The sequence below is a fragment of the Dendropsophus ebraccatus genome, chromosome 4 (genome assembly GCF_027789765.1).
Source record: "Dendropsophus ebraccatus isolate aDenEbr1 chromosome 4, aDenEbr1.pat, whole genome shotgun sequence".
In the NCBI taxonomy this organism is placed as follows: domain Eukaryota; kingdom Metazoa; phylum Chordata; class Amphibia; order Anura; family Hylidae; genus Dendropsophus; species Dendropsophus ebraccatus.
Window position 1 is genome coordinate 35,569,557 of NC_091457.1, and position 26,816 is coordinate 35,596,372.

At 47.5% G+C, this 26,816-nt stretch overlaps 1 protein-coding gene across 1 annotated transcript in view; it reads left to right on the top strand.

Moving 5' to 3' along the window:
• The first annotated feature begins 1,664 nt into the window (after positions 1–1,664).
• Positions 1,665–26,816, top strand: part of EHD1 (EH domain containing 1) — a 28,209-nt gene continuing 3,057 nt past the window's right edge. Inside the window, exons 1-4 of the mRNA XM_069965533.1 lie at positions 1,665–2,332; positions 8,174–8,271; positions 24,571–24,983; positions 25,609–25,773. Of these exons, the coding sequence (XP_069821634.1) occupies positions 1,929–2,332; positions 8,174–8,271; positions 24,571–24,983; positions 25,609–25,773 (1,080 nt within the window). The 5' untranslated portion in view covers positions 1,665–1,928. The remainder of the gene's footprint in view (positions 2,333–8,173; positions 8,272–24,570; positions 24,984–25,608; positions 25,774–26,816) is intronic.

A 26,816-nucleotide genomic window follows, 5' to 3' on the forward strand; every position in this document is an offset into this window, starting at 1 on the left:
TTATAAGCATTTCCCGAAATAAGTGTATATTGGTAATTTGTATAACTTTTGGGGGGCAATACAATACTTTAATAAAGATTTTGGCTGGACTTCTCCTTTAAAGGAGATTTTCTGGGCTAACAGGATTAATGCCCCTTCCCTATTTTAGGTTACCAGTCACTGAGACAGGGTACGAAATGATTCGGATTCCATTTTATTGGTTTGACACCACAAAGCTGATTGGCAAGGATGCCAGGTGTTGGCACCCGGACATTCAGTAAGTGATGGCCAATCCAGTGAATAGGCCATCAATCGCATTAGCCTGGAAAAAACCTTGATATCTGTGGATGATAAAGGCTGACATTTGTAGCTTCTCTGCACAGGCCCCGCTCCCTGTTCTGGCTTATACAGCCACAGAATACTGCTCTACACCCTGGCCTAAGGCCGGCTTCACACCGCTGTAATCTAGGGGATCTCTGGTGCTGTCAGGTTGGATCAATGGCCCTGTGGCTGAACAGGGACTTACAGCCAGAATACACTCATGTGACGCAACCTACAGAGGTCATGTCCCAGTAAATTACAGCCTCTCTGACATTCTTGCTGTATGTTCTTCTTCCCATATGATGTCAACAGAAGACTGAGTGTGCCTGCACAGACTGGATATAGCCTAACCCTGTGTGTTCCCTCCTGCCATGCTGGCTGCACACGCCAGCTGTCGCCCACATCACAGGCCCCTGTCACCATCTACATACATGGGCTACAGCTGCTGTGTAAACGCAGGAGCAGGAACTGATGTGAACTATCCCCCTCCTCACAAATATCAGATAATTCACTGGCGCCTATTTACAGCCACACTGGTGTACACGGATCACAATCATGCAGGAACTATATAAGTGTAATGCAACATTGGGAGGAAAGATGTTATCCCAAGATTAGGAGGTGCCCACTATACGGGATAGGGAATAATTGGATTATATTGGTGGGGGCCACTGGTGGAACCCCTACTGATCGTGGCAACTGAGGTCACATGTCCCCCAGCAGGATCAGCTAGCAGGAATCGGGAGCTTTGCCTCTGACAGGGGTGGATTCTACTATGGCAGCCACCATGTGAATGATTCCAATGGCTCTAATGTGCTGGTACTACACCGCAGAGGCACTGTGAACACACTGGTTGCAGTCCTTTGCCTGTAACCTTTCTATGACCTTAGTCACTATATAATATCTCCTGATATCCCGCCAGTCCTGTAGCATTGTGCCTTCACTGGGTACTCCTACCCTGGTGCAATACTACAACTCCCAGCATGCACCAACAACCTATTTTATTTAAGTTGGTAAAAGCAGATACAAACTAGGTCACATAGCACTACAACTGCCAGCATTCCCTGACTGCCTAATATAACCAGCTAAAATACTATGGCTCTCCAGCTAGTACCAAACTACAACTCCCAGAATGCCTTGCCGTAGGGCTGCCAGGCCACGCTGGGAGTTGTAGTCGTGCCCCCCAGCTGCAGCACATTACACACGTTTCCTGTATAGTAATCCTCCACGCCTGAGATTTCACACGTGTCATCATGAATCAAACGCTTGGCAGAGCTTAGCAATGCCTGGCGTGACGTCATCAGCGCCTGCGACGTCACCCGGGCGGGTCCTCCACACGTAGTACTATGATTACAGAGCCGAGCGCTAGCCACAGTTATAACGTATGGTCCGGTTATAGGAGAACGTGCAGAAGCGAGGCTGACGTGACGTGACCGTGAAGCTACCGGCTGTTACGGTCCCCTGGTCCGGACTCCGTGAGCACGAGCTGTGGCTGTCCTGTAGTGAGCCCCATAAGCCACGCCCCCATAACCACGCCCAGCGCGACCCAGGCATCCTAGCCCTGAGCCGCAGGAGCTCGAGCCGGGTCCGTTAGAGCCGCACCGGTCACGGTTACTGCCGCCGCCGCCATCATGTTCAGCTGGGCCAGCAAAGACGGGCGTAGGAAGAATGAGCCGGAGCTCTTCAACACGGTGGCCGACGGGCTCCGCAAGCTGTACAACCAGAAGCTGCTGCCCTTAGAGGAGACCTACCGCTTCCATGACTTCCACTCCCCGGCGCTGGAGGATGCCGACTTCCATAACAAGCCTATGGTGCTGCTGGTGGGGCAGTACAGCACGGGCAAGACCACCTTCATCCGCCACCTCATGGAGCAGGACTTCCCCGGCATGAGGATCGGCCCCGAGCCCACCACCGACTCCTTCATAGCGGTCATGCACGGCCCGGTGGAGGGGGTGTTGCCCGGTAACGCACTGGTCGTGGACCCCAAGAAGCCGTTCAGGAAACTCAGCGCCTTCGGGAACGCCTTCCTAAACAGGTAAGTACTGCTGGGGGACTACAAGGCTCAGCATAGGAGTGTGACCCAAGGAAAGTGCTGGAGAGTACATGATGGGCAGCGACCCCATAGAAGCTGTCTATCTCCAGCAGAACCATAAGTCCCAGCCACTGGCCCAAACACTGACAGCAGTCACCGGACACCAAGGGCTGCCAGCTCTGCCAACCATGGAAAAGAGCCTTGTGGTAGCCCCTCCAGGTGTGGGCGCTGGTTGCCCGGTAGCCCCTCCAGGTGTGGGCGCTGGTTGCCCGGTAGCCCCTCCAGGTGTGGGCGCTGGTTGCCCGGTAGCCCCTCCAGGTGTGGGCGCTGGTTGCCCGGTAGCCCCTCCAGGTGTGGGCGCTGGTTGCCCGGTAGCCCCTCCAGGTGTGGGCGCTGGTTGCCCGGTAGCCCCTCCAGGTGTGGGCGCTGGTTGCCCGGTAGCCCCTCCAGGTGTGGGCGCTGGTTGCCCTGTAGCCCTTCCAGGTGTGGGCGCTGGTTGCCCGGTAGCCCCTCCAGGTGTGGGCGCTGGTTGCCCGGTAGCCCTTCCAGGTGTGGGCGCTGGTTGCCCGGTAGCTAGAGATGAGCGAACTTCGAGCATGCTCGAGTCGATCCGAACCCGAACTTTCGGTGTTTGATTAGCGGTGGCTGCTGAAGTTGGATAAAGCCCTAAGGCTATGTGCAAAATATGGATATGGTCATCGGCTGTATCCATGTTTTCCAGACAACCTTAGCACTTTATCCAAGTTTAGCAGCCCCAGCTAATCAAATGCCGAACGTTCGGGTTCAGATGGACTCGAACCTGAACCCGGTTCGCTCATCTCTACCGGTAGTTCCTCCAGGTGTGGGTGCTGGTTGCTCGGTAGCCCCTCCAGGTGTGGGTGCTGGTTGCCTGGTAACCCCTCCAGGTGTGGTATCCTCTGCTTGGTAGCCCCTCCAGGTGTGGGCACTGGTTGCCTGGTAACCCCTCCAGGTGTGGGCACTGGTTGCCTGGTAACCCCTCTAGGTGTGGGCACTGGTTGCCTGGTAACCCCTCCAGGTGTGGGCACTGGTTGCCTGGTAACCCCTCCAGGTGTGGGCACTGGTTGCCTGGTAACCCCTCCGGGTGTGGGCGCTGGTTGCCTGGTAACCCCTCCGGGTGTGGGCGCTGGTTGCCTGGTGACCCCTCCGGGTGTGTGCGCTGGTTGCCTGGTGACCCCTCCGGGTGTGTGCGCTGGTTGCCTGGTGACCCCTCCGGGTGTGTGCGCTGGTTGCCTGGTGACCCCTCCGGGTGTGTGCGCTGGTTGCCTGGTGACCCCTCCGGGTGTGTGCGCTGGTTGCCTGGTGACCCCTCCGGGTGTGTGCGCTGGTTGCCTGGTGACCCCTCCGGGTGTGTGCGCTGGTTGCCTGGTGACCCCTCCGGGTGTGGGCGCTGGTTGCCTGGTGACCCCTCCGGGTGTGGGCGCCCTCTGCCCGGTAACCCCTCCGGGTGTGGGTGCTCACAAGGTATCTGCATCTTGCCTTTGACCCATCTCATTGGTGTCATCTTCTTCCTCTTTGTTTCACGTCATGCAGTCTGTATGCTCCAACATAGTGACCCCACGTTTAGAGTCAGTAATGCTGACTAGATGGTGACTCATTGATGATGTACCGTCATACTGTCTTCGCAAGGCTACAATGGGGACAGCTGGAGTCAGGTTGGATATGGGGTTGTGAAACCCTAAAGTTGATACCTTGTTGCAGCAATTTGAATGGAGTCCATGATGGCTCTGCAGCAGTCCATACACACAGGACAGCTATGGCTGACTGCTAATTCCACTTTTCTAATACCCATTCATGTTTTGTTGAGTGAAAACTCCTCTGGCAGCGCCTTATATCTGCAAGAACAAAAGTAAGGTCTCATTCGCACGTTCTGTGAATATTTAAACACTTTCCCAGTTTCCAGTATGATATTGATACATCATGCTCGGCAGGGAAAGAATCTACGCCTGCTGTTTTACAGAACTTGTGAATAAGCCCTAAGATTGTAACCTGCCCTGTCAATCTCTCCCCAACATTATCTATTGGGGAGAGTCAGGAGGCCGGCATACACATTGGATGGACAGACTGGTTACTGAAATTGTCAGGTTAGCAAACATAATGTGTATAGGATTGAGGATAAATAGCTGATTAGTGGGGTCCGGCTGATGCAACCTCCATTGATCATATGAGAGGTCAGATGTCCTCCTAGTAAATGAGTTGCATGGTGCATGTGTCGCCTCGGCTCGGTTATGGGGCAGTTGACCTCCATTCTTGTGACTGATCAGGGTCCCAGGGATTAAACCTCCACCCATCATCTGTTTATCCCCTATCCTGTTGCCAGAGGGTAACCCCTTTAAAGTCCCTATACACTTTATAGAAAAAGAATGCCGATCCTATATTCTGTATAAACGTCTCCCGGATATTCCGGAAAGAGAAGGGCTGGCCCTGTCCGATTTTAACCAGTGTGGTCTGACAGCATCTTACCCCTTGTTCCTTCTTAGAGACACGAACATTTGGCCATGCTGAAGAGATATCTGTTGGCTTAGCTGACAGCTGTTGGTAGTGTGTGGCCACCTTTAAGAAGAATTCCTCCTGAAGGGTTATTCCAAAAGAGATGCGTATGGTCTGGGTATAAAGTGCCTGATCAGTAAGGTCTTCCTGTGCAGCCCCCACTGATTACAAGAACAGGGGTCCCATGTCCCCTCATTGGAGGTAGTGGTGGTCACACATGCATACTACCACAGTATAGTGGACGCTGCTCATAGCGGAGTACAGTCCCATACACTGTAAATGGATTGGCTGTATGCATGCTCAACCACCCTGCCCTATTCAGATGAGACATGGACCCCCCTGTTCTTGTGATCGGTGGGGGGCCCAATAATCAGACACTTGTTACCTGTTCTGCACATAGCTGATAAGTGATGAAATTGGTAATGTCTGTGACTTTCATGTTGTCCTCAATAATAGGGACCATACCACTGCCTTAGAGGACTCCACTACTGGAGATCGGATTGGGATGGTTCTCTGTGACTAAGGAAATAGGGCTAGGTTGGATGAGAGTATGGCCCTGCTACAATGGTACCTATAGGAATCAGTTCTGTGTCATGGGACCTTCTTACACTTATGGCCAATACATGACCAGCGTTCCATTATACATGTGGGTTTGGACTATAATTCATACCCAGTAATAACCTTTAGTACACTGCTCTCCAGCCGCTGACAAACTACAACTATTATCATTGATGACAGGGTATGTTGGGAGTGGTAGTTTGGTAAATCACACATTAGGGCACACTGCTTTAGTAAATGGCTGCCGTACCTTCAGAAGATCCTGTTCCACAGAGTGACTAGTTCCACAGAGCCAGCTGACTAGACATGGATCCTGACCAATGGGAGTAGCGGGAACAGTCGTCCGCTGTGACCTGCAGAACACATCTTTCCTTAGTTGTGACTTTTGCTCTTTTCTGGTATTGTCACCCTGCTGACAGATGTTATTGTATCTCTCAGGCATGTCCTTCGGATATCCTTCTGGTAGGAAACAAAGACTTGACCTGACTTTAGTCATGTTACCCCAATAAATAGTATTTACCTCTGTTTTTGTGGCTTCTCTGTAGTAGTTAAAGGGGTTATCCAGTGCTACAAAAACATGGCCACTTTTGCCCAGCTCTCATCTCCAGATTGGGTGGGGATTGAAACTCTGTTCCATTCAAGTAAATGGAGCTTAATTGCAAACCACACCTGACCTGGAGACCAGAGCGGGGCAAAAATGGGCATGTTTTTGGATAACCCCTTTAAGTAGATCTGAGAGGTCTGTAATACTGCCCTGTCTGACGGGGGAGCCACTAGTTTAGGGCTTTTAGTATAGACTGTAGATGGTAGTTCCCAATCTCATCAGAGTGGAGAGACAGAAAACTTTGCCCACTCTGGAGGAGCTGGCAGATCTCTAATTGATTTGTATGGAACTAGTGTATTGCTTCCTTTCTCCAGTGGGGCGCTGCAGGGAAGGTGTGCACCTGGCATCAGGACAGTAGAATGTACTCCTATGGATACTTGTGGTGCCAGTGCAGGGATGGGGGTCTCCTGGTGTATAGCTAGCTGGTCAGTCATGGGGCACGGTATGTGCAGGGCCTTATTTGCTCCCCCACCTTTCCTGTTCTGTAGCAAGGCTTGGTGACCTCTGACCTCTCCTATGGAAGCAGTGATAGCTCATTGTGAGCCTCACAGGGAAAGTCTCTGCATATGTATTTGGGAATCTCCAGCCCCATTGTTGCAGTGGGGATTTTTCCTGAATGAGTCACTCTTACGGGAATGTCCTTAAAGGGATGTTTCTGTTTCATATTGTGATGGCATAATGCTAGGGTATACCATCCCTTCATAATCAGTGAGGGTCTGACCTCTATGACCCTCACCAGTGCTGAGAATAAAGGGGCTACAATTCTCTCTGAATCGGTGGGGGTGCGAGAGATTGGACCCCACTAATAATAAAATGAATGCTGATCCCAGTGATATGCCGCCCCTTTATAAGATGGGTGCTTCCTCGCCCGGTCGACCTTTCCCTTTCACTTCTAGGAAGCTATTTTCTAATGGTGTGTAGCAGATAAATGATACATATGTAATGTGAGCCGGCTTGTACATGGTAATCTGTGTGGTATCCCAAGCCTGGGGCAGGGATTGTGCACTCGCACATGTAGGTAGATCCCTGGTCTGTGCTGCTCTATAGTAATGGACTGGGATAAGCTGAGAGCTTGGTTTCATGGCTAGTACATGACCTGAGGTCTTTCCCTGCCTGTATAGATCAGCTGACAGCCGTCTGCCCATAGACGTGCATGTGTCTGTAACCGTCAGCGAGGGTCCCAGCACAGAGACCTGTCACCTGATATAAGAATGTGCTCAGACCCTGTAACACACAGGCTCCACTTCTCACAGCGGCTTTAGAAAGCGAGTCTCCTCTTTATTGCCTCATATACTGCTGCACTTAACTTCACCCCTAGATGGTTTTAGTCTATTAGCTCCCCCACCCTGGAAAAGTATGTGTGAATCACTGGTGGGGAGCCGTGCCAATATCTCTGCAGCAGCACGGTGGAGGAGACATATATATATATATATATATATATATATATATATATATATATATATATATATGCAGCTGCTGGGTGTTATTTAGAGATTCTGGTCAGAGAGCCTACATATTCTCCACTGGTTTGGCTTGTTCTATACAGATATTCTCAATACATGGCTTTCAAAGGGTTATTCCCATCACTGTATGTTATCTTCTATCCACAGGATAATGGATAACACGCTGATCAATTAGGGTCTGACCACTGGGACCCCGACGAACTCTAGAATGGGGTGAAATGTCCACCTAAATGAACAGAACCCGTCATTCAATGTCTATAGCACTTTTGAATATTGCCATGTGCTGATCTTGGGAAATGGTGGGGGTCGTAGCAGTCAGACGGCTACCATTCTGTGGAAAAGATGATATGCTGGGGTGAAAATACCCCTTTAAAGATCAAGTATCTATTTAGATGATAAATAGATGCAGCCTGTATTGGTAGCCATGAAAGTTGCTATTGATCTGATCAGGTCCCCTATTACCCACAGTCGGCATTCTCACCAGTGAATACAATGTATGGCCAGTGTGTCCATGGAATTAGTGATCTATAGTTACACCATTATTGGGATTTAGAATGATAACACTCTGTGCCTTTAGGTTATTGGGGTTTATGTAGTTATATTCTGTGTCTAGAGCGATGCCACATGTAAGTAACTTAGATACAGCTCCCAGAGCTAGAACGAGAAACACTTGTCTTTGTATGGACTAATGGATTCTGTTCTTACTACTAGGTTCATGTGTGCCCAGCTACCTAACCCCGTCCTGGAGAGCATCAGCATCATAGATACACCGGGAATTCTGTCTGGGGAGAAGCAGCGGATCAGTAGAGGTGAGTATATACTGCTCACCTGTCCCTGTCATTTGAAAAACGTTTGACAGAGAGGCTAAAGGTTTTGGTTGCTGAGACCCCCCACCAATGTCTAGAACAAGGGAACGAAAATAATAGTACAACTTTAAGGGTAGGTTCAGATGTGGCAGATTTGCATGTGTATATACCGTAACAACAGGGTCAGCAGCTAATATAAAGTAGTTATGGAGAGAGACCCTTGTAATGGATATGCATGTTGGCATTTTTCCTTCTTGTTAATAATTCTATTAGGGAGCACTATAATCGCCCCCTCTAAGTAGCTGCTCTCAGGCATAAAAGAACATTCAAGTATATTGTACAGGACTAAAGGATTTTAGCCTAAAATATAATCCTCTGTATATTGCAATACTGGATGAGAAGATAAAGTACTAGGATTTATTTGGTTTTATTTTACCCGTATTACTGCCCAGTCACTGTAGGGATGAGACAAGAGTCACATGTCTATGGCCAGGAAAAAGTCATATTCTCCCATATTTGTAGCTTTCCTTTACTCACACGGACATGAGTTCAAATGTTACCGCAGCAAGTTCAGATTGTGGGGAAAAAAATGGAGGGGAAATGTCATGTGCTATGTACAGTTGTAGATAGTTGTGATCAACCAATTAACACATTGTTGTCTGGAATGCGCTCACCCTCTTAGAGGACACTAGAATATGCGAAAACCCAGAGGGTGTAGGACATTCCTGAGTATGGAGAGGAGGAATGCCGAGCATTGTGGGCCCAGTGCCAAGATATAAGGGCAGCTATTAAATCACTGGGGATTTCTTTCCATCTGAGAATTCCTGACCCTGGCGTTCCCTGGATAGCTGGACTGTACCAAGCACCTCCTGACCACAGACCACTCTGTGCTCTCCATGTACCCTGCTCTTTACCCATCATCATTCTGATGTAGATTACAGTATTCAGTGTAGGGATGTCACAATACCAGAATTTTGAGTTTGATACCAATACCAGCTTTTTTATTTTGATACTCTATACCAGTTTCATACTTATTAAAGTTAAAAAAAATGCTTACAAATACAATGCCCCCCCCCCCACACACACACAGACTGCGGCTGTGATGATGGGAGTTTTTGTGCACAAGGAAGTATGCTGGGAGTTGTAGTACACAACGAGGCATGCTGGGAGTTGCAGTAGGCTCCCAACACATCCCATCATACCTTCTTTTGCACTAAAACTCCCAGCATACACCCTTGTGCACAACGAGTTTGCTGGGAGTTGCAGTTGTGCAAAAACAGCCTTCCAGTATAAGAACTCCCAGCATACCTTTGTGTGCACTACAACTCCCAGCATACCCCCTTGTGAACAAGGAGGTATGCTGGGAGTTGTAGTGCACCAGGAGGTATGCTGGGAGTTGTAGTTCAACTCCTGTTGGGGTGAGCACTCCTGAACAGGGCTCCAGATGGCGACCAAAATGGTCGCCAATGCGACTAATATTTTGCAAATGGCGCCCAGATTTATTAATCTGGGCGCCATTTGCGACTGGCCCCGGCGGCGGCGCGCTGTCTCTTTAAGTCCGGTCCCCGGCTGATGCGCGGCTGCCGGGGGTGTCCCGTCCTATCCCCGGCAGCGCGGCGCATCAGTGAGCTGCCTGGGGCCCTGACTTCCGGCACAGGAAGCGCGCGTCAGAGACGCTTCCTGTGTCAGAAGTCACAGCCCCGGCGTACAGAGAGCTCACTGACGCGCCGCGCTGCCGGGGATAGGACGGGACACCCCCGGCAGCCGCGCATCAGCCGGGGACCGGACTTAAAGAGACAGCGCGCCGCCGCCGGGGACAGCGCCTGAAGAAGAAGAGGATCGCCGGGGGAGCGGGTTGTCAGGTGAGTTTGTGTGTTTATTTTTTTTAAATACTGCTTAGCATAGAGGAGGAGGGGGGGGGGCATCTATAATGGGGGGAAGAGAAGGGGGGGGGCATCTATAATGGGGGGAAGAGAAGGGGGGGCATCTATAATGGGGGGAAGAGAAGGGGGGGCATCTATAATGGGGGGAGAAGAGGGGCCATGTTCAAGGGGGGGAGAGGGGGCTAGCTATAAGGGGAGGGGCATCTATAATGGGGGGGGGGAAAGAGGGGGCATCTATAATGGGGGGGGGGGAGAGGGGGCATCTATAATGGGGGGGAGAAGGGGGCATCTATAATGGGGGGGAGAAGGGGGCATCTATAATGGGGGGGGAGAAGGGGGCATCTATAATGGGGGGGGGAGAAGGGGGCATCTATAATGGGGGGGGAGAAGGGGGCATCTATAATGGGGGGGGAGAGGGGGCATCTATAATGGGGGGGAGAGGGGGCATCTATAATGGGGGGGGAGAGGGGGCATCTATAATGGGGGGGAGAGGGGGCATCTATAATGGGGGGGAGGAGGGGGCATCTATAAGTGTAGGGCAAACTGGCTGCAGACACTGGGAGATAGATATATGCACAATTATTATTATCAGGGCCCCTCAGGTGTCTGTATTGTAGGGGGTCACTTGCATTAGTCACTAGGTGAGAGATATATCTATCTATATACACATCTTGTGGGGGGTCACTATGGCTGCAGTCATAAGTCTAGCTCAGTATGTATAGACTGTTGCAAGCTTTTAAAGGGAACCTGTCACCCCCGGTGCCGGGGTGACAGGCTCCCAACCCCCCGTTAGAGCCCCCTATACTCACCTCATCGCGCCGGGTCCCGCTTCTGGAGGTGGTCAGGTCACGGAGATCTCAGCCGCTGCAGCCCGGCGCGCACACTGAGAGATGAGTACAATGCTCATAGAGAATGACGGAGCGCTGGACTCTCCCGTCATTCTCTATGAGGGTTGGACTCATCTCTCAGCGCACGCCGGGCTGCAGCGGCTGAGATCTCCGTGACCCGACCATCTTCAGAAGCGGGATCCGGCGCAATGAGGTGAGTATAGGGGGCTCTAACGGGGGGTTGGGAGCCTGTCACCCTGGCACGGGGGTCAACAGGTTCCCTTTAAGTTCAAGTTCAGAAGAGTAAGCCTCATTAAAAGCTGAAGTACTGAGTCAGACTGTATATGGTTGTCAGACTGTATATGGTTGTCAGACTGTATATGGTTGTCAGACTGTATATGGTTGTCAGGTTGCAAGTTTCCATGTTGAACATTTTCAAACTAAGAAAAGAGAGAATCTAAAGGAGGAGGAGGCTGCCGTGGCCTCTGCACACAGTAAGTCCCATGTAACATAACATTAATTTTACATGGTTTAAAATGTTGGCGACCAAATATTCTATTTGGCGCCTAAATTTTTCAGGTTAGGAGCCAATGGCTCCTAGGTAAATTTTTTAGTCTGGAGCCCTGCTGAAGCACCTCCTGTCCTCTCTGAGCCCTCTGTCCTCCTCCCGTCCTCTTTAGGCCCCTGCGGCTGCGTGTCTGTGCGTGAGGCACAGCGGGGCATGGAGATGCAGGGGCTCAAAGAGGCTGGTAGGAGGACAGAAGGCTCAGAGAGGACCGGGAGGCGGGGTGAGCACTCCTGTACGGGACTGGGCGGTGGGGTGAGCACTGAGGCGCATTGGGCACGGAGCTACAGGGGCTCAGAGAGGATGGGCAGCAGTGAAGGCATGGGCAGCTGCTTGGAAGGAGATGCAGCGAGGCGAGCGGCAGATAAGGATCGCTCACGGACCTGGCGGCAGGTGTATTAGGACCAAGCAGCATGGCCGGGAGGGGGACAGGCAGCGGGGTGGGATGGAGGGGGGGGGGGGGACATTGCAAGCACTGGGCAGCACGGGAAGGGAGGGAGAGGGCAGTGATTCAACTACACAGACTTCTACATAGATGTCTATTCTTATTCTATTCTTCTACATGCACCCCTTGCTGGAATATACACTTGAGCAGTGACGTCACGTTTTTGTTTTTTTTTATAGAAATTGAGCTTGCCTGATCTACTAAATTGAGGGAAATAGCACTTAATGTGCATTTCCCATAATTAGTGTATATTGGGGATTTGTAAAAATTTCCTTATGTAATAAAAAAAAAAAACATTTTGACCACAATACCCCTTTAAGGCCCTTTTACACCAATTATCGGCAACGCGCATTGCAAGAAACACTAATTTAGCAGACAATCGGCCTATGTAAAAGTGGCAGCCATCAGCTTAGTAGGAAAATGCCTGCTGTTTGCTGATTAGATCTTTTGTGCAGTGGTAAAATACATTGGCCCGCCATATTTTTTGTCATGCCGTGTGAAAACACTAAAACGAGCTCTGATTGGTGCTTGTTTGCATCCATACATGGTCCAATAAGGGCCCTTAGACTCCGCCCGATTAGAACTTTTTTTTTTTTTATGCCAGAGCCCATCGCAACGCAGCACAAGACCTGATTGCTCAAAATGGCCAAAAAAGGGTTTAAAAACATTCCATTAAAGTGCATAGCGCACAAGACCCCCTCAGATACCTATGCACTTATCTAGCACAGAGGCTTTGGTGGTCCCTGCAGCCAATCAGTGGCCTTATGTGTTGGCATCATTGCTCTCATTACTAAGTGCTGACATTACTAGTACATCACTGGTGAAGCAATCACATGCCGGCTGCTTGTAGACAAAACACTGAGGACTTCCATGGCATTTGAGTTGACAGGAGGTTAAAGAAGTGTCTGTTTTTTTTTTAAATAACATTTAAACAGTAACTTTTATTTTTATAAGTTGAATAACCCCTTTTAAACGGCTGAGCAGCCACCTAGTAACCACACACCTTGTTCTATAGCATAATCACTGATCCTCATGGAAAATCCCTTTAAGAGGCAAACCATCCAGATGCCTGGTCATTTACACATACATACAATCTGAAGGTGCTGCCATTATTCCAAGGCTCACACAATCCAGTATTTGCATCCCCTCCCAGGTATATTTTATGGTGCTTCATAGTTACACTTATAAGGGATATCCCTTCAAAGTTTCATTGCCACTCATCCAGCTTAGATACAACACAGTGGAAAGTGAGGTTTTCCTGGAGAATGGTGCAGACGGACGCAGTGATGACTTTGGCAGCTGGTTGCAGCTACTAGCTATACGATATTTCCAAGTGACTAACCAGCGCTAGGTCATTTGTTCCTGTATTTGTTCTGCTCTTCCCTGCCTGGTCAGCAGTTCCTTCACGCTGGCAGCAGGAAAGGTTGTGTTGTGGGAGATAAGACCCCACTAACAAGTCCAAAAAGCCAAAGCAAGGAAGTCTCCTTAACAATGGTTAATCTCCTAGGAGTGAAGAATGGTGGTTCCTTTTATCTATATTCAGATTTCAGAGTGTAACCTCTAAAAAATGTTGGAATGCACGTATAGATTATATTTGCATGTATACCCTAAGGAATGTTTCATCAAGACGTCATAGATGAAGGGTGCTTGCTTGGAGCCACCTCTGTGAGTTTACAGCCGACTGGAGTTTTCCCTCATGATAACAGAACGTCTTTGTCTTGATGAGACTCTTCCATTATTACCCAATTTCTAGCCTAGTAGGTCTTTGTTTGCTCATCCCAAGTAGTTCATAGTTCAGCTCTGAACATATAATTGGAGTGCCAGAAGTCTATGCAGGATATAGAGGGTGGTATGTGTGCCTAGACCAGGGCAGTTTCTAGGTCATTTTGGTAACAGGGCGAATCTTGATAAAAGCGCCTAGGGAAGGTAGGGGGGCTTTTATCAAGATTCGGGTTACTAGGAAGAAGCAGTGTGTGTATTGCAGCATAGAACGGTGCAGAGCCCCTAACACAGGCATGTCCAAACTTTTTTCGAAGAGTGCCAAATTTGATGAAGTGAACATGTGCGAGGGCCGACCATTTTGCTTGACATTCTTTGGACCATTAAAATGAATGCAAATAAACTTTTTTTTACAAAGTTTATTGAAAACGGCATACTTTTTATACTTAAAAAATCCCGGGGCACACCACCAACCAGAATGGCACAAAATGACACTAAAACAGTACATATTATACATATAGTTAATAATATAGATTTTAAATGTATTTATACTCAGTGTGAAACCTGGGCCTGTTTCGATAAACACAAAAGGGATATCCCTGTTTCTCTCCCCCATCCCCATGTTTTTCTCCCCCCTGCTTCTCTCCCGTTTCTCCCCATCCCCATGTTTCTCTCCCCCCTGCTTCTCTCCCCTGTTTCTCCCCCATCCCCCTGCTTCTCTCCTGTTTCTCCCCCATCCCTGCTCACCTTCCTTGAGATGCTCGCCGCGGGCGCCGTCCCCCTCACCTACTGGCCCGGACGTGCTCCTCCAATCAGGGGAGACCGGGAGTGTGGTGCGCGGTGCACCACGCTCCTGGTCTCCCCTGATTGGAGGAGCACGTCCGGGCCAGTAGGTGAGGGGGACGGCACCCGCGGCACACTGGTTGAAAAACACTGCTCTAGTGCACAGGAAAGGAAAGCCGGAATCTCGTACATCGCGAGATTTCGGCTTTCCTTTTCTGTGCACTAGAGTGGCGTGGCGCAAGGTATCTGTTGCTGCCGGATACCTGGGGGGCCGTAAAAGTTCGGAACGCGGGCCGCAAATGGCCCGCGGGCCAGACTTTGGACATGTCTGCCCTAACAGATAATGTTCTGCTCAATACAAAACCATTATACAGTGACTCACAGGTGACGTCTTCTTTGATCTGAGGCGTCACTTTTCCTTTTCCTCTTCATCCAGCCCAGACCTCCATGATGATTTCTTGCAGCTACAATTAATCTCTTTAGAACCTGCCAGACAAACATCTCAGGCTCCGCACTTCCAGAAACTTCCTTCCCTTTTCCCACCTATAAGGTCCCAAACTGTAGTAATTCTGCTGTTTGGTGCTTCTGCTGTTTGGTGCAGAAAAGTCTGCATGGTGTGACCTCCATTACATTGACATACAGGATGCTGGGAAAGCTGAGTGACCTCCATTACACTGACATACAGGATGCTGGGAAAGCTGGATGACCTCCATTACACTGACATACAGGATGCTGGGAAAGCTGAGTGACCTCCATTACACTGACATACAGGATGCTGGGAAAGCTGGATGACCTCCATTACACTGACATACAGGATGCTGGGAAAGCTGGATGACCTCCATTACACTGACATACAGGATGCTGGGAAAGCTGGGTGACCTCCATTACACACTGACATACAGGATGCTGGGAAAGCTGGGTGACCTCCATTACACACTGACATACAGGATGCTGGGAAACTGGGTGACCTCCATTACACACTGACATACAGGATGCTGGGAAAGCTGGGTGACCTCCATTACACACTGACATACAGGATGCTGGGAAAGCTGGGTGACCTCCATTACACACTGACATACAGGATGCTGGGAAAGCTGGGTGACCTCCATTACACACTGACATACAGGATGCTGGGAAAGCTGGGTGACCTCCATTACACACTGACATACAGGATGCTGGGAGAGCTGGTAAACTGTGAACATTGGGGGCGGGGCTTATTGCGGGAGGGGGCGGGCTTATCGGGGCATATCTGGGGCTCCCTCTGTGCAGGATTCCCCCCACCCCCTCCTCTTGGCCCCCATTAGATACCCACCTCTGTCCCTGCAGCCTCCAGCTCCTCTTCTGGTCCCTCCGTCCTCTTCTGGCTTCCGGTGCAGGCAGCCACCTGTGATACAGAGGCCGCCTGCACAGGAAGCCTCTGTGTCTCTGCCCGGGCTGCTGTTTCCTTTAGCTGTGCGTGCTGTATGCACAGCTAAAGTTCGCTCTGGCCAGGGGATCTGGAACTTAGGGCTTGCCAGGGGATCTGGAATCTAAGGATGCAGGGGCTGCGGGCCGGGTACTGTCGGGTGCTGCAGGGTGGCCCTGCTCGCCCGGCCCCAGAAACGGCTCTGGCCTAGACCCTCACCAATTGCCAATACAAAGGGGCGGAAGCTCTTCAGTAAGTGTCCTTTTAAACAGCTTGATATGGGGTAGTCAACAGAAATAAACAGGCAGTGATCAGTGATATCGGCGCTCGTATGCAGTGCCTTTAGAGGGCATGATCAATCGCGCTTCCAGGATGCACGGACAATTACTATATCGTCCATGAGGACATTTAAATATATTGCTATCTGGCGCACATCCCTTGTTTACACAGGGAGATGTACAGCCCATAGTAATATAGTTTACCACTGCTCAAAAGATGCTATCAGTTGATAAGCTAACTTTGCACCTTTGTGTGCCATATGGGGGAAGAGAGGGGCACAGCATTGTGCAAAAATTTATCAATTCAATTGTGCCTGGATTAGCCAAAACAAGAGCTGACATAGATTTTTGGTCTGTTTAGCAGCAACCTCCACCATGCTGGATTTTTTTTAAGAGGCATGCATCTCTTGATAAATACAGTGACGCAAAACCAGAGGAATTTTAAATCATTTCTGCACAAAAAAACCCCAAAACGCACACTGATGTGCCCCTAAATTTTCAGCCTAAAGAAAAGTCATGCAAAATGTCTGTTGGAAGCCTAACACGATTTTGTAAAAGTCCCCACACACCCTATACTGTTGCCAACCATACTTGTCTTTACTGCTGTTGATATGAAGTGTATGGGGCTCTCCTGACCAACCACCGACAGATGATGTTAGAGGAGCTGGGTGATGGAAAATCACTGCCCGACCCATTTGTTCTGGGACAGAAAAACCCTCCCCTCCCCATAGAAGACACAGGATCGTCTGGCTGTACATGAAGGACAGGGGCCACATAGTAGAGTTAACTAAAAGGCGTATGGCCTCTGTGCCACCGATTTGACATATAACAGTCTAATGTTCCATCATTGCTTCTAGGTTATAATGCTGTGCCTAGTGTAGGGGCCATACGGTAACACACGGACACATATGGAGGGATTTCAGGGCCTTCATGCTCCGCCTTTGCACTTTGAGGACTGCACTTTGAGTTACAAACTGATATGTCTATGTAAAGGGATTTGGTTGCACTGCTTCTGTAGTTTAGAGTATGCAGTATTCTTGCTGGCTGTTTGCTAGCCATCTCATCCAGATTGCTTTGTAATTGTATGGGTGTATATATCTGCTGCCCCCCCCCCCCCCCCCCCCCCCCATTGTTCTGCCAGGGAAGGGTCTGATCTTTCCCGTCTCTTGAGAAGAATAAAGCCATAATTGCAAACAGATTTTCCCAAGTTTGACTGTACAGTAATAAAATGACAAGTAATGTGGGATTTACAGAGTGGATCAGTTACATTGCAGATTTATACAGCAGTCTAGGGCAAGTAAATAACTAAAGTACATAGAAGTCACCAATTGTGACTTGAGTTTTGAATTTTCTTGTAAGAATGTTATGGGTCTTCGCGGTGGGGGGGGGGACTTTGGAAGTGCCAGAAAGTGAGCGGTCTTCACAGGCCTCTTTATACCAAAATACAGCGCCATATAGATTATTAGATTGTAGTATTTGGCTCCCATTGTGAACCAGCATTGGGCTTTGATCTGACCACACTGTACCAGGTTACAGTAACTATGAACAAGATGTTCGACAGTGTTTTTCAGGACTATGGTTGTTATAATAAATGATATCTTGCGTGGCATGCAATAAAAGTATCAGCATGGCCTCCAGAGCCAAATGGGATCTTTGATAACAGTTTTATTGCCGTTCTTCATAGCATTAGTTTTTGTGCAGGAAGCTGGAGTAGTCAGGGGACATGCAGGCCCATTGTGTTGTGTGCACCCTGGGACGCTCCTACTTGAAATACTAACTTGTTCCACTTCGCTGAACGGAAGAATAAATTGCAGGGAGGAGGTTTATGCATTGTCAGAGTTATGAGAGCGAGCAGAAGTGTACTTTATCCTGACTGTCTGTGAGTTTATACCAAAGTCCACACTAGAAATAACATTCACTGACTTGTAGCAAATCTCTGAGATCCTCGAAACCTAGAGCCACTTTCGTCATTGGCATCACCAGCTTTACCCACCGTAGGTAAATCTGCTGATACAGATTGGTTGCTGAGACTTTACATACTGTTACGTGCATCTCATCCTAGATGGTCTGGGTACCTGTATTTTTGTGTTGCAGACTCTGAGGCAAAAAATAAAACATACTTAAAGGAGAAGTCAGACTAAAAGTATTGTATTGCCCCCCCCCCCCCCAAAAGTTATACAAATCGCCAACATACACTTATTATGGGAAATGCACATAAAGTGCTTTTTTCCTTGCACTTACTACTGCATCAAGGCTTCACTTCCTGGATAAAATTATGTCACGACCCGACTCCCAGAGCTGTGCGGGCTGCTGGAGAGGATGATGGCAGGGGGACACTGAGGGGCACAGGGCACTGGAGGGACACTGAGCACCCCTCTGCCATCATCCTCTCCAGCAGCCACAGCCCGCACAGCTCTGGGAATCGCGTTGTGACATCACCATGTTATCCAGGAAGTGAAGCCTTGATGCAGTAGTAAGTGCAGGGAAAAAAGCCCTTTATAAGCATTTCCCATAATAAGTGTACATTGGGGATTTGTATAACTTTTGGGAGGCAATAAAATACTTAAATAAAATTTTTTGCCAGACTTCTCCTTTTAACTTTCTACTTCAAGGGATTATACAGACCTAGGAGATCATGTCTGTGTCCTTCCAGAAACAGGGCCACACCTGACCATGGGCCTTGGCTTGAAGTGAATGGGGATGAGCTGCAATACCACACGCAACCTGTGATGCTGTTTTTGGAAGAATCCTGGCTGACCCCTTTTAATATCTTTGATTGTTTGTTTGGTTTTTTTTTTTTGGAGGTAGTAAATCTTTCAGTGAACTATCATTGTTATTGATACTTGGTTGTGATCTCTGGAATGTGACGTACTGGAGGGCAGATAGCATCCAAGAGTCAGGAAGGGAAAAATGTGGTGGAATCTGACAGATATTTGGCATCCACTTATATGAGGTGTGTGAGATATGTTGGCCAGAATGCCTTCAAAATAGCCTTCCTCCCTTTAATTCATGCATATTCCGTATTAGCCGCTGCCAGGCTCTGTTCCATTATCAGTACTCGCAGATCTCATCATTGCACGTCATTGTATGGAAATGTCTTTTGTCACGGATTTAACAATAGGGGTGCAGGGGTAGTACTCTGCCCTGGTGCCTGGACCCATCTGCCTGAATTAGGTGAGAAGTTCAGAAATCCCCTTACTATAGCAGTAGTATAAATGACATGTCCAGAGACCCCTCCACCATATTATCTCTATGAATGGTATATAATAGTCAAGGAGTACAGAGCCGCCCACCCCACCATATCAGTATTATAAATGGCACATTGTAGATAAAGAGCCTTGGTTACAGAGGTAACATTGGCGCACGGGAGCTTTAATGGGAGGTACCATTAAATACATAGGGGGGGATTTATCATGCAAAAAATGTTTGTTTGTTTTTGGCGTAGAATAGCCTGATGCGAATATATTTATTCGCAAATGACTATTTTGCTAATAAATATTTACATCAGGCCATTTTATGCCTGTTGCGCTGGGGGGAGTGGACAGAACGGGGGGCTCGGACTCTGGGTCCTCTGAATGTATCATTTTTTCCAGCAGAAAACAAGAAAAGCTACTCCAGCTCTGAGCTGGCAAAGGTTTCTCTCTTTGCGTATCAGATATATATGTAGAGGCAGTGCGCCTCTACATAAATCTGCAAATCCATCAGGGCTGTGGGGATATTTTTAAGCCCGGGCCAAAAAAAGCTGAACTTATTAAATGTCCCCCATAGTCTGTAAGCAAACAGGGTTATGTCAGCCGACTTGCTGCAACCATACATTTCTTCATCTCTAGTTTACAAGCCTGGCCTATGTTGTGAAATGGTTTATCTGCTGAGTTACACACCACCCTTTTCCCCTACAAGAAGTGACATTCTCCTAGTACATGGCCTTACACTTGATGTAGTGGACTGCTTCTCTGGTCTCCAGCATTGATAAAGTGAAGCCCTTTTCTACCATGTCCTTTCTCAGATCATGTGATCACCTGATGCTCAGTACGTAGCCAGAGCTGATGGTGTAAAAAGAACAGGAAAACATCAATTCAGTAGTACAAAACACCATACATATAGGATACCGGGGGCTAAAAGGTAGATGCTGCTGTGTTCAGGCATTTAGCACAGGTCAGTACTCTATCTTTCTGAATAATTGCACATTATAGGCAGCCATATTGTATATAGAGAATAAATGTTACTTTATTCTAATTCATCTGCTAGTCTGTAATGCCCATAATGTCTCCACTGCTGATAGTTGTGTAGCTGCAGAGTTTGCTTTAACCTAATAGTCCTAAACCATCTTCATGTTCTGCTGTGTTTTTATTTCCATCATATAACAGGAGGGTAATGTGCCTTCTGTTTAGAGATTAGAGAGGAGGTTTTGCAGTGTTATCTACAGGCGCGCACACCTCTGCTGACTGATTCCAAGACATTAGAAGAGGTTGGCCATTTTATAGTAAAATTGCTCAGTGTTCAGTATTAGTAAATGTACTCACAGCACTTACTGACAGCAGCTCCCTGTGTGCCTCATAGAACTAAAATCAGATTCCCCTCCTCAATGTTGTGCTGTCCTGCTCTGTGGTGAGTCTGTCCATAAGATGGCCGACGTGGAGGGCATGGTCACATGCTCCTCCATGTCGGCCATCTTATGGACAAACACCACAGAGCAGGACAGCACAGCCTGGAGGAGGGGAGTCTGATTTTAGCTCTATAGGGTACACAGGGAGCTGCTGTCAGTAAGTAAGGTAAATACACTTACTTATACTATACCCAAAACAATCAATCCTATTCATGTTTTATTAAAAAAAATAAAACACTGCATGTTTAAATAGAGAAACTATCACAGGAGTTGTCAGTCATGTGTTCCCTCTGGTTGCATCTGATTAAGGAGAACTCAAATTAATTTAAAAATACTGTAATAACCAATATGTATCTCCCCCCTCCACACCACTGCCATTCTGTTACATTCTGCCAGCTTCAAATGTCAACTCTGATGTGCAGAGGTTGTAGTGAGATGTCATCAGAAGCCAGCAGAATGGGGGAACAGCCAGAACTGGAAGAGCTGAACCCCTTTAAGCTCCCCAATAGGAAGATGGGGTAGCTATGGCAGTTCTTAGATGCCAGGTAAACAGTGAAGAGTCTACTAAACTCAATGGAGTGCCCCAGCACCTTTTTAGTCAGCTGATCCGAGAGGGAGCCAGGACCTCCACTACTCAGATGTTGGTGGTCTATATAGAGGACAGGCCAGGAGTACAGAAGTCCTATCTATTGTAGTGTACTTTAATGTTGCCTCGTTCTTAAACATGATTTAGTTCCCCAGATTTTTTTTTCATCCAATTTTTGCAGTCCTGTTGTTTCTGCACATACATCCGTGTTATGTCTATGTAATTGAATTTTGGCTCTTGGGTCCTGACTTCCATTACTATGTGTTGAGCCAGAAGGAATTGCAGGGTGAAAAATCAGGAGCACAAGATTCTTCTTAGCTCATGGTAGCAGAGGGAGCAGGAAAGCGCGTCAGAGCTTGGGTTACAGAGACATTTATTCAGTCTTTGTTTTCTTAGTCCTAGCCATGTTCACACACTGTATCTTTCTGATAGACAACGACCGTTATTGCAAGTTGCATAAAGGGCCACTGTTTATTGACAGTGTGCAATTACCTAAGTGCCTATTGGACAAGATAGCCTGTGCTCACAGTGTAAAGTACGTCTCCTGGCCGTACTTTACATTGTGGTCTATGGCAAATTGAAGTTCGGGCACACTCAATTGTGCCTGCGTTCCAATTGAAATAAAGTGATGTTCATCCAGCCGATGCTACAGTATTGGCCGGGTAAACATCTCAGACATCGGCCGTTGTTTGACCAGGCCGGGGTCAAACAACGGCAGATGTTCATGCAATGTGTGAACGTGGCCTAAACATACATGGACATGACTGTGGAATAATACGACATATGTATCACATACACAATTCATTGTGAATACAGCTTTATTATCAATCATTAAAACTTTTATAAAACCCCAGTGTAGATTTAGCCGACTAAGAGAGTCTATACATGGAAGGTCACAGCACTTACACTCGGAAAGATAACCCTTTACTCACATCAATATGGGCAGCGATGTTTTAATTTAAGAACCATTTAGCAGAGCTCCCAGTAAAGGCTATGGAGACCTTTTTTACAAATCATTTTTTTTTTTATTTTGCCTTGTAAGTTTTGTTTTGGTGCAGAAATCTATTATATTCTTTATAGGTCTTTTAATAATTGCTTAGTTTTTCTTTAACAACATTTTGCTGTGGGTGCTCTGCTTCCTCAGCACTTGTACACAGCCTATGGGATTCTTCTCTGCATACTTTATGTATCTGTTTTCCTTCCTATCCCCAGCCTGTGTGATCTGCCCTGCAAGGATTCTCTCCCCACTGTTTACTTTTAGAGCTAGCGTATAACTCCCTTCCCTCCACATCATAAAGCTCATATGACTGATTTATATTTCTTTTCTCTAAGGAGAAGGTTAATAGTAGGACAATGTTAATGAAAACAACTTAGAAAATGGCATCATTTTTGTATCCAAGAAACAAACCATTAAAAAAAAAAAAATCAGTGCAAAGGTGTCCACAGCCTTTACTAATATTTGCTTCACAGGCTGAGGGTTATGAGCATTCTGCAAAACCAAGAGAGTAATGGTGACCTGTTCCCCACAGAGTTACTGTATTACTCTCCCCTGGGTGGACAGCTGCTTCCTGTACATATAGATACATATTCATAGAATCATGCTTAGGGCTGGCCGTACATCTCAGATAGCTGCATGTATGTATGTGTTCAGAAAGGCTAGAGAGAAGGCATCTGCTGCCTGTTACTTCTTAGGGCAATTATTGGCTCATCTTGTATACAGGACACATAAAGCTGCTGACAGGCCACCTTAGGCTTCATTCACACGTCTATAGTTTTGTCGGCAATTGGGGGCAGCACTACAGAACCATTAGTTTGAATGGCCCTGTTCACGTCCGCACATGTTACGGGGCCGTGACATGACCGCACTACGGACGTGTGAATATAGCCTGACAGTGCTGATCCGTACGCCATTCCAGCAGCAGGAGAGACGCTGGGTATAATCCACAGCCCCACTACAGAGGTGTAGTTTCCTCTACATCTTGTCTTGTACATTGAATTAAAGCAGAAGTATCTTTGTATAAATAGGGACAAGCTCATTTCTGGCCTTATAAGGGAAGCTAAGCCTGACACTTGACCTCGGGCTGCTTCTAATCCCACAAGGGTAAAGACGAAAGGCAGGAAAACTTTGAGACTGCAGTGGTATAAGGAGCTTCTTCAGACCCTTGAAAACAAGCCCATAACCAAGGAAACATTGAGCCAATAAAAGGAGAAACAGGAAAATCTGTTGTGGCATGTACCAAATATAAGGGCCATGGTCTCTAGAGACCTTGCAGTCGTGGCTGGCAGCTATCCCCCAGCCCAACCCATAAGGCCCCCTTTTCATTAGAGAAAGTGAAAGTTACATACCTGACGCTGAGTCACAGGCTTATGTACAGGCGGGGTCTGGAGAAGTGATCTCCTAGGTTAAAAATAGCCACCTTGTGAGAGTCCTTCTCCACAGCCTGCCTTATGTGTCATAGACAGTCCTTTCTTGCTTCTACAGACAGTCCTACATTGTTTCCAGTATGAGCCAAAACTATTATAACATAATCCTATAAATTCCTTCATTGTACAGACCTCAGGTCCTAATACTGACAGGGAGGTTCCCAGCAGTCTTGTGGATAGTAATCCTTACCGCCACACCCATCCTCCCTTCCAGCTTTACATACAAGCCTGCAGCGATGCCATGCTCTAATAATAATAATAATTTATTTATATAGCACCAACAGATTCCACAGCACTTTACAATTCTGGGGGTACATACATAGACAAAAATCGGACATTACAGAGATATGCATATAGTTATCCATACTACCCAGACCCCCCTTTACCAATGTGAACAATACCCCTAGGATATATTCATATCTGCATTGTAGATAAGTGCACCTTCATTTTTCCTGGCAAAACAACAGACACCCAATAGACTCCATTATTGGTTACTGCGGTCTTTATTGCTACTGGTGTCTTATAGTGAACCAAAGACATTGATAAAAATTTAAGAAGAGACAACCTGCTGTAGTAGATCATGTTCCTTATGGTTGCGGTTGCTTTACCTTCAGTAGAAGTGACTTTCCTATTCTCATCCACCAGGTTTAGTGCCCTGTATCCTGTGCCATGTGGCATTAGCTTTTGTTACCACATCCTCTCATTGTTAGCAGATTATTTCCCTTCTATATGCTAAAACCAATGTATATCTTATACCTAAACATCTTTCCTGTTTCCGCAGGCTATGACTTTGCAGCAGTCTTGGAGTGGTTCGCTGAACGTGTGGATCGCATCATTCTGCTTTTTGATGCACACAAGCTTGACATATCTGATGAATTTTCTGAGGTCATCAAAGCTCTCAAAAACCATGAGGATAAAATCCGTGTTGTACTGAATAAGGCAGATCAGATTGAAACCCAGCAGCTTATGAGAGTCTATGGGGCCCTCATGTGGTCACTGGGAAAGATCATCAACACACCGGAGGTGGTCCGGGTTTACATCGGTTCATTCTGGTCCCATCCTCTGCTCATTCCGGACAACCGCAAATTGTTTGAGGCTGAAGAACAAGACTTATTCAAGGATATTCAGTCCTTACCCAGGAATGCTGCCCTCCGCAAGCTGAATGACCTTATCAAAAGAGCCAGGCTGGCTAAGGTGAGCTGGGGGGGGGGGGTGGGGGGTTATTGACAGTGGCTCTAGTAAAGATTTTGCTAGGGAAAACCACAGCTTTCAAAAATACAGGGGAAATGTAGCATCAGGCCTCTTACGTGTTATTTCTGTCCACACACTGTCTGGTTTTGCACATCTGCAATTGAAAACATTATGCAGACCAGTTCTAGTCTATGGGCCAATGTATATGATTGTGGACACCATAGTCTGTACATTTTCCAGAAGCCTGGAAAAAAAATATTTAATGCCTTTCATTCTTCTGACTTATTTGCTGTCCAGGCTCCTAGACTTTATGGGTCTCGCATCTATGATTACAGGTGGCCCACAAATGAAACCTGAATTTTCCATACTGGTTTTGCACTCCTGCATGGGGCAGGAGACCTTACATGATCTGCAGTGGAGATTGCTGTACCTTCTATCTATTAGGATTTCATACTGATGTCCTTATTCTAGCTGTTGTGTTCTAGATACAGGTCTTCGTAAAGGCTTGTCAAGATGGTGTTGGTATTCTATACCACCTTCTCCCATTCCATTGGAGTGACCTGTCATGAAATGGTTTGGAAATCCAGAACCTACATTTTGTAATCTGCTCCCAATGTTTCCCTTTCAGGTCCATGCTTATATTATCAGTGCATTAAAAAAAGAAATGCCAAATGTCTTTGGTAAAGATAACAAGAAGAAGGAGCTGATCAATAACCTGGCTGAGATCTACCTGAAAATAGAGAAAGAACAGCAGATCTCACCCGGAGACTTCCCCAACCTCAGGAAAATGCAGGTAAGTGTTAGGATACACTGATAATCTGCAGAGATTAAAGCATGTCCCAAGGTTTTCAGGCATTCTGTTAGGAGTATCAAATAACTGCTTTAACTAAGACTGAAATACAGAGTTTAGAGCAGGATTTGTGATTTGTTAAAGAAATAATGAAAAATTAATATATCTGAAATCCGTAGCTGCTGATTTTGCTAGGGACCCTTAAAGGGGTAGTGCGGTGCTCAGCAATTATTCACAGAATAACACACATTACAAAGTTATACAACTTTGTAATGTATGTTATGTCTGTGAATGGCCCCCTTCCCCGTGTCCCACCACCCCCGCCTGTGTACCCGGAAGTGTGGTGCATTATACATACCTGATGCGTGTCGACCCCCGTCTCCGATCTTCAGACAGTGACGTCCTCTTCGGGCCGGCCGAACACCTCCGACTGTCCCTAGTGCCGGCCGCCCTCTGCAGCGTCGTCAGATGCTCAGCCGCGATTGGCTGAGCATAACTGTGCTCAGCCAATCGCGGCAGAGGGGGGCCGGCATCAGGGACGGCAGGAGCTGTTCGGCCGGCCTCCAGAAGATGACTTCTTTGCACAAGATGGCGGACGGGCGCGACGTGTCAGGTATGTGTAATGCACCACACTTCCGGGTACACGGGCGGGGGTGGTGGGACACGGGGAAGGGGGCCATTCACAGACATAACATACATTACAAAGTTGTATAACTTTGTAATGTGTATTATTCTGTGAATAATTGCTGAGCGCCGCACTACCCCATTAACAAAACCTGTTCAAGTTTCTGTTTACTTTACTAGATCCTATTAGCCAAATGACACAAAAAATTTTGAGCCATTGTTGCCCTTGCATAAGATAGTTGAGAGGTCTGCTTTATGGTTAGTAATTTTACAGCCTTTTAGTTGTGGGGTGTGACTACATCGAGAAAACTACAGGGTGTCAGGAGTAAACCTCACAGAGGTAGATGCATTTGCAGAAATGGTAACTTGCACAGTGTATAAGCTGTAAATCTTCTTTTTAGATCTGTAAAGCAGAGTGCACA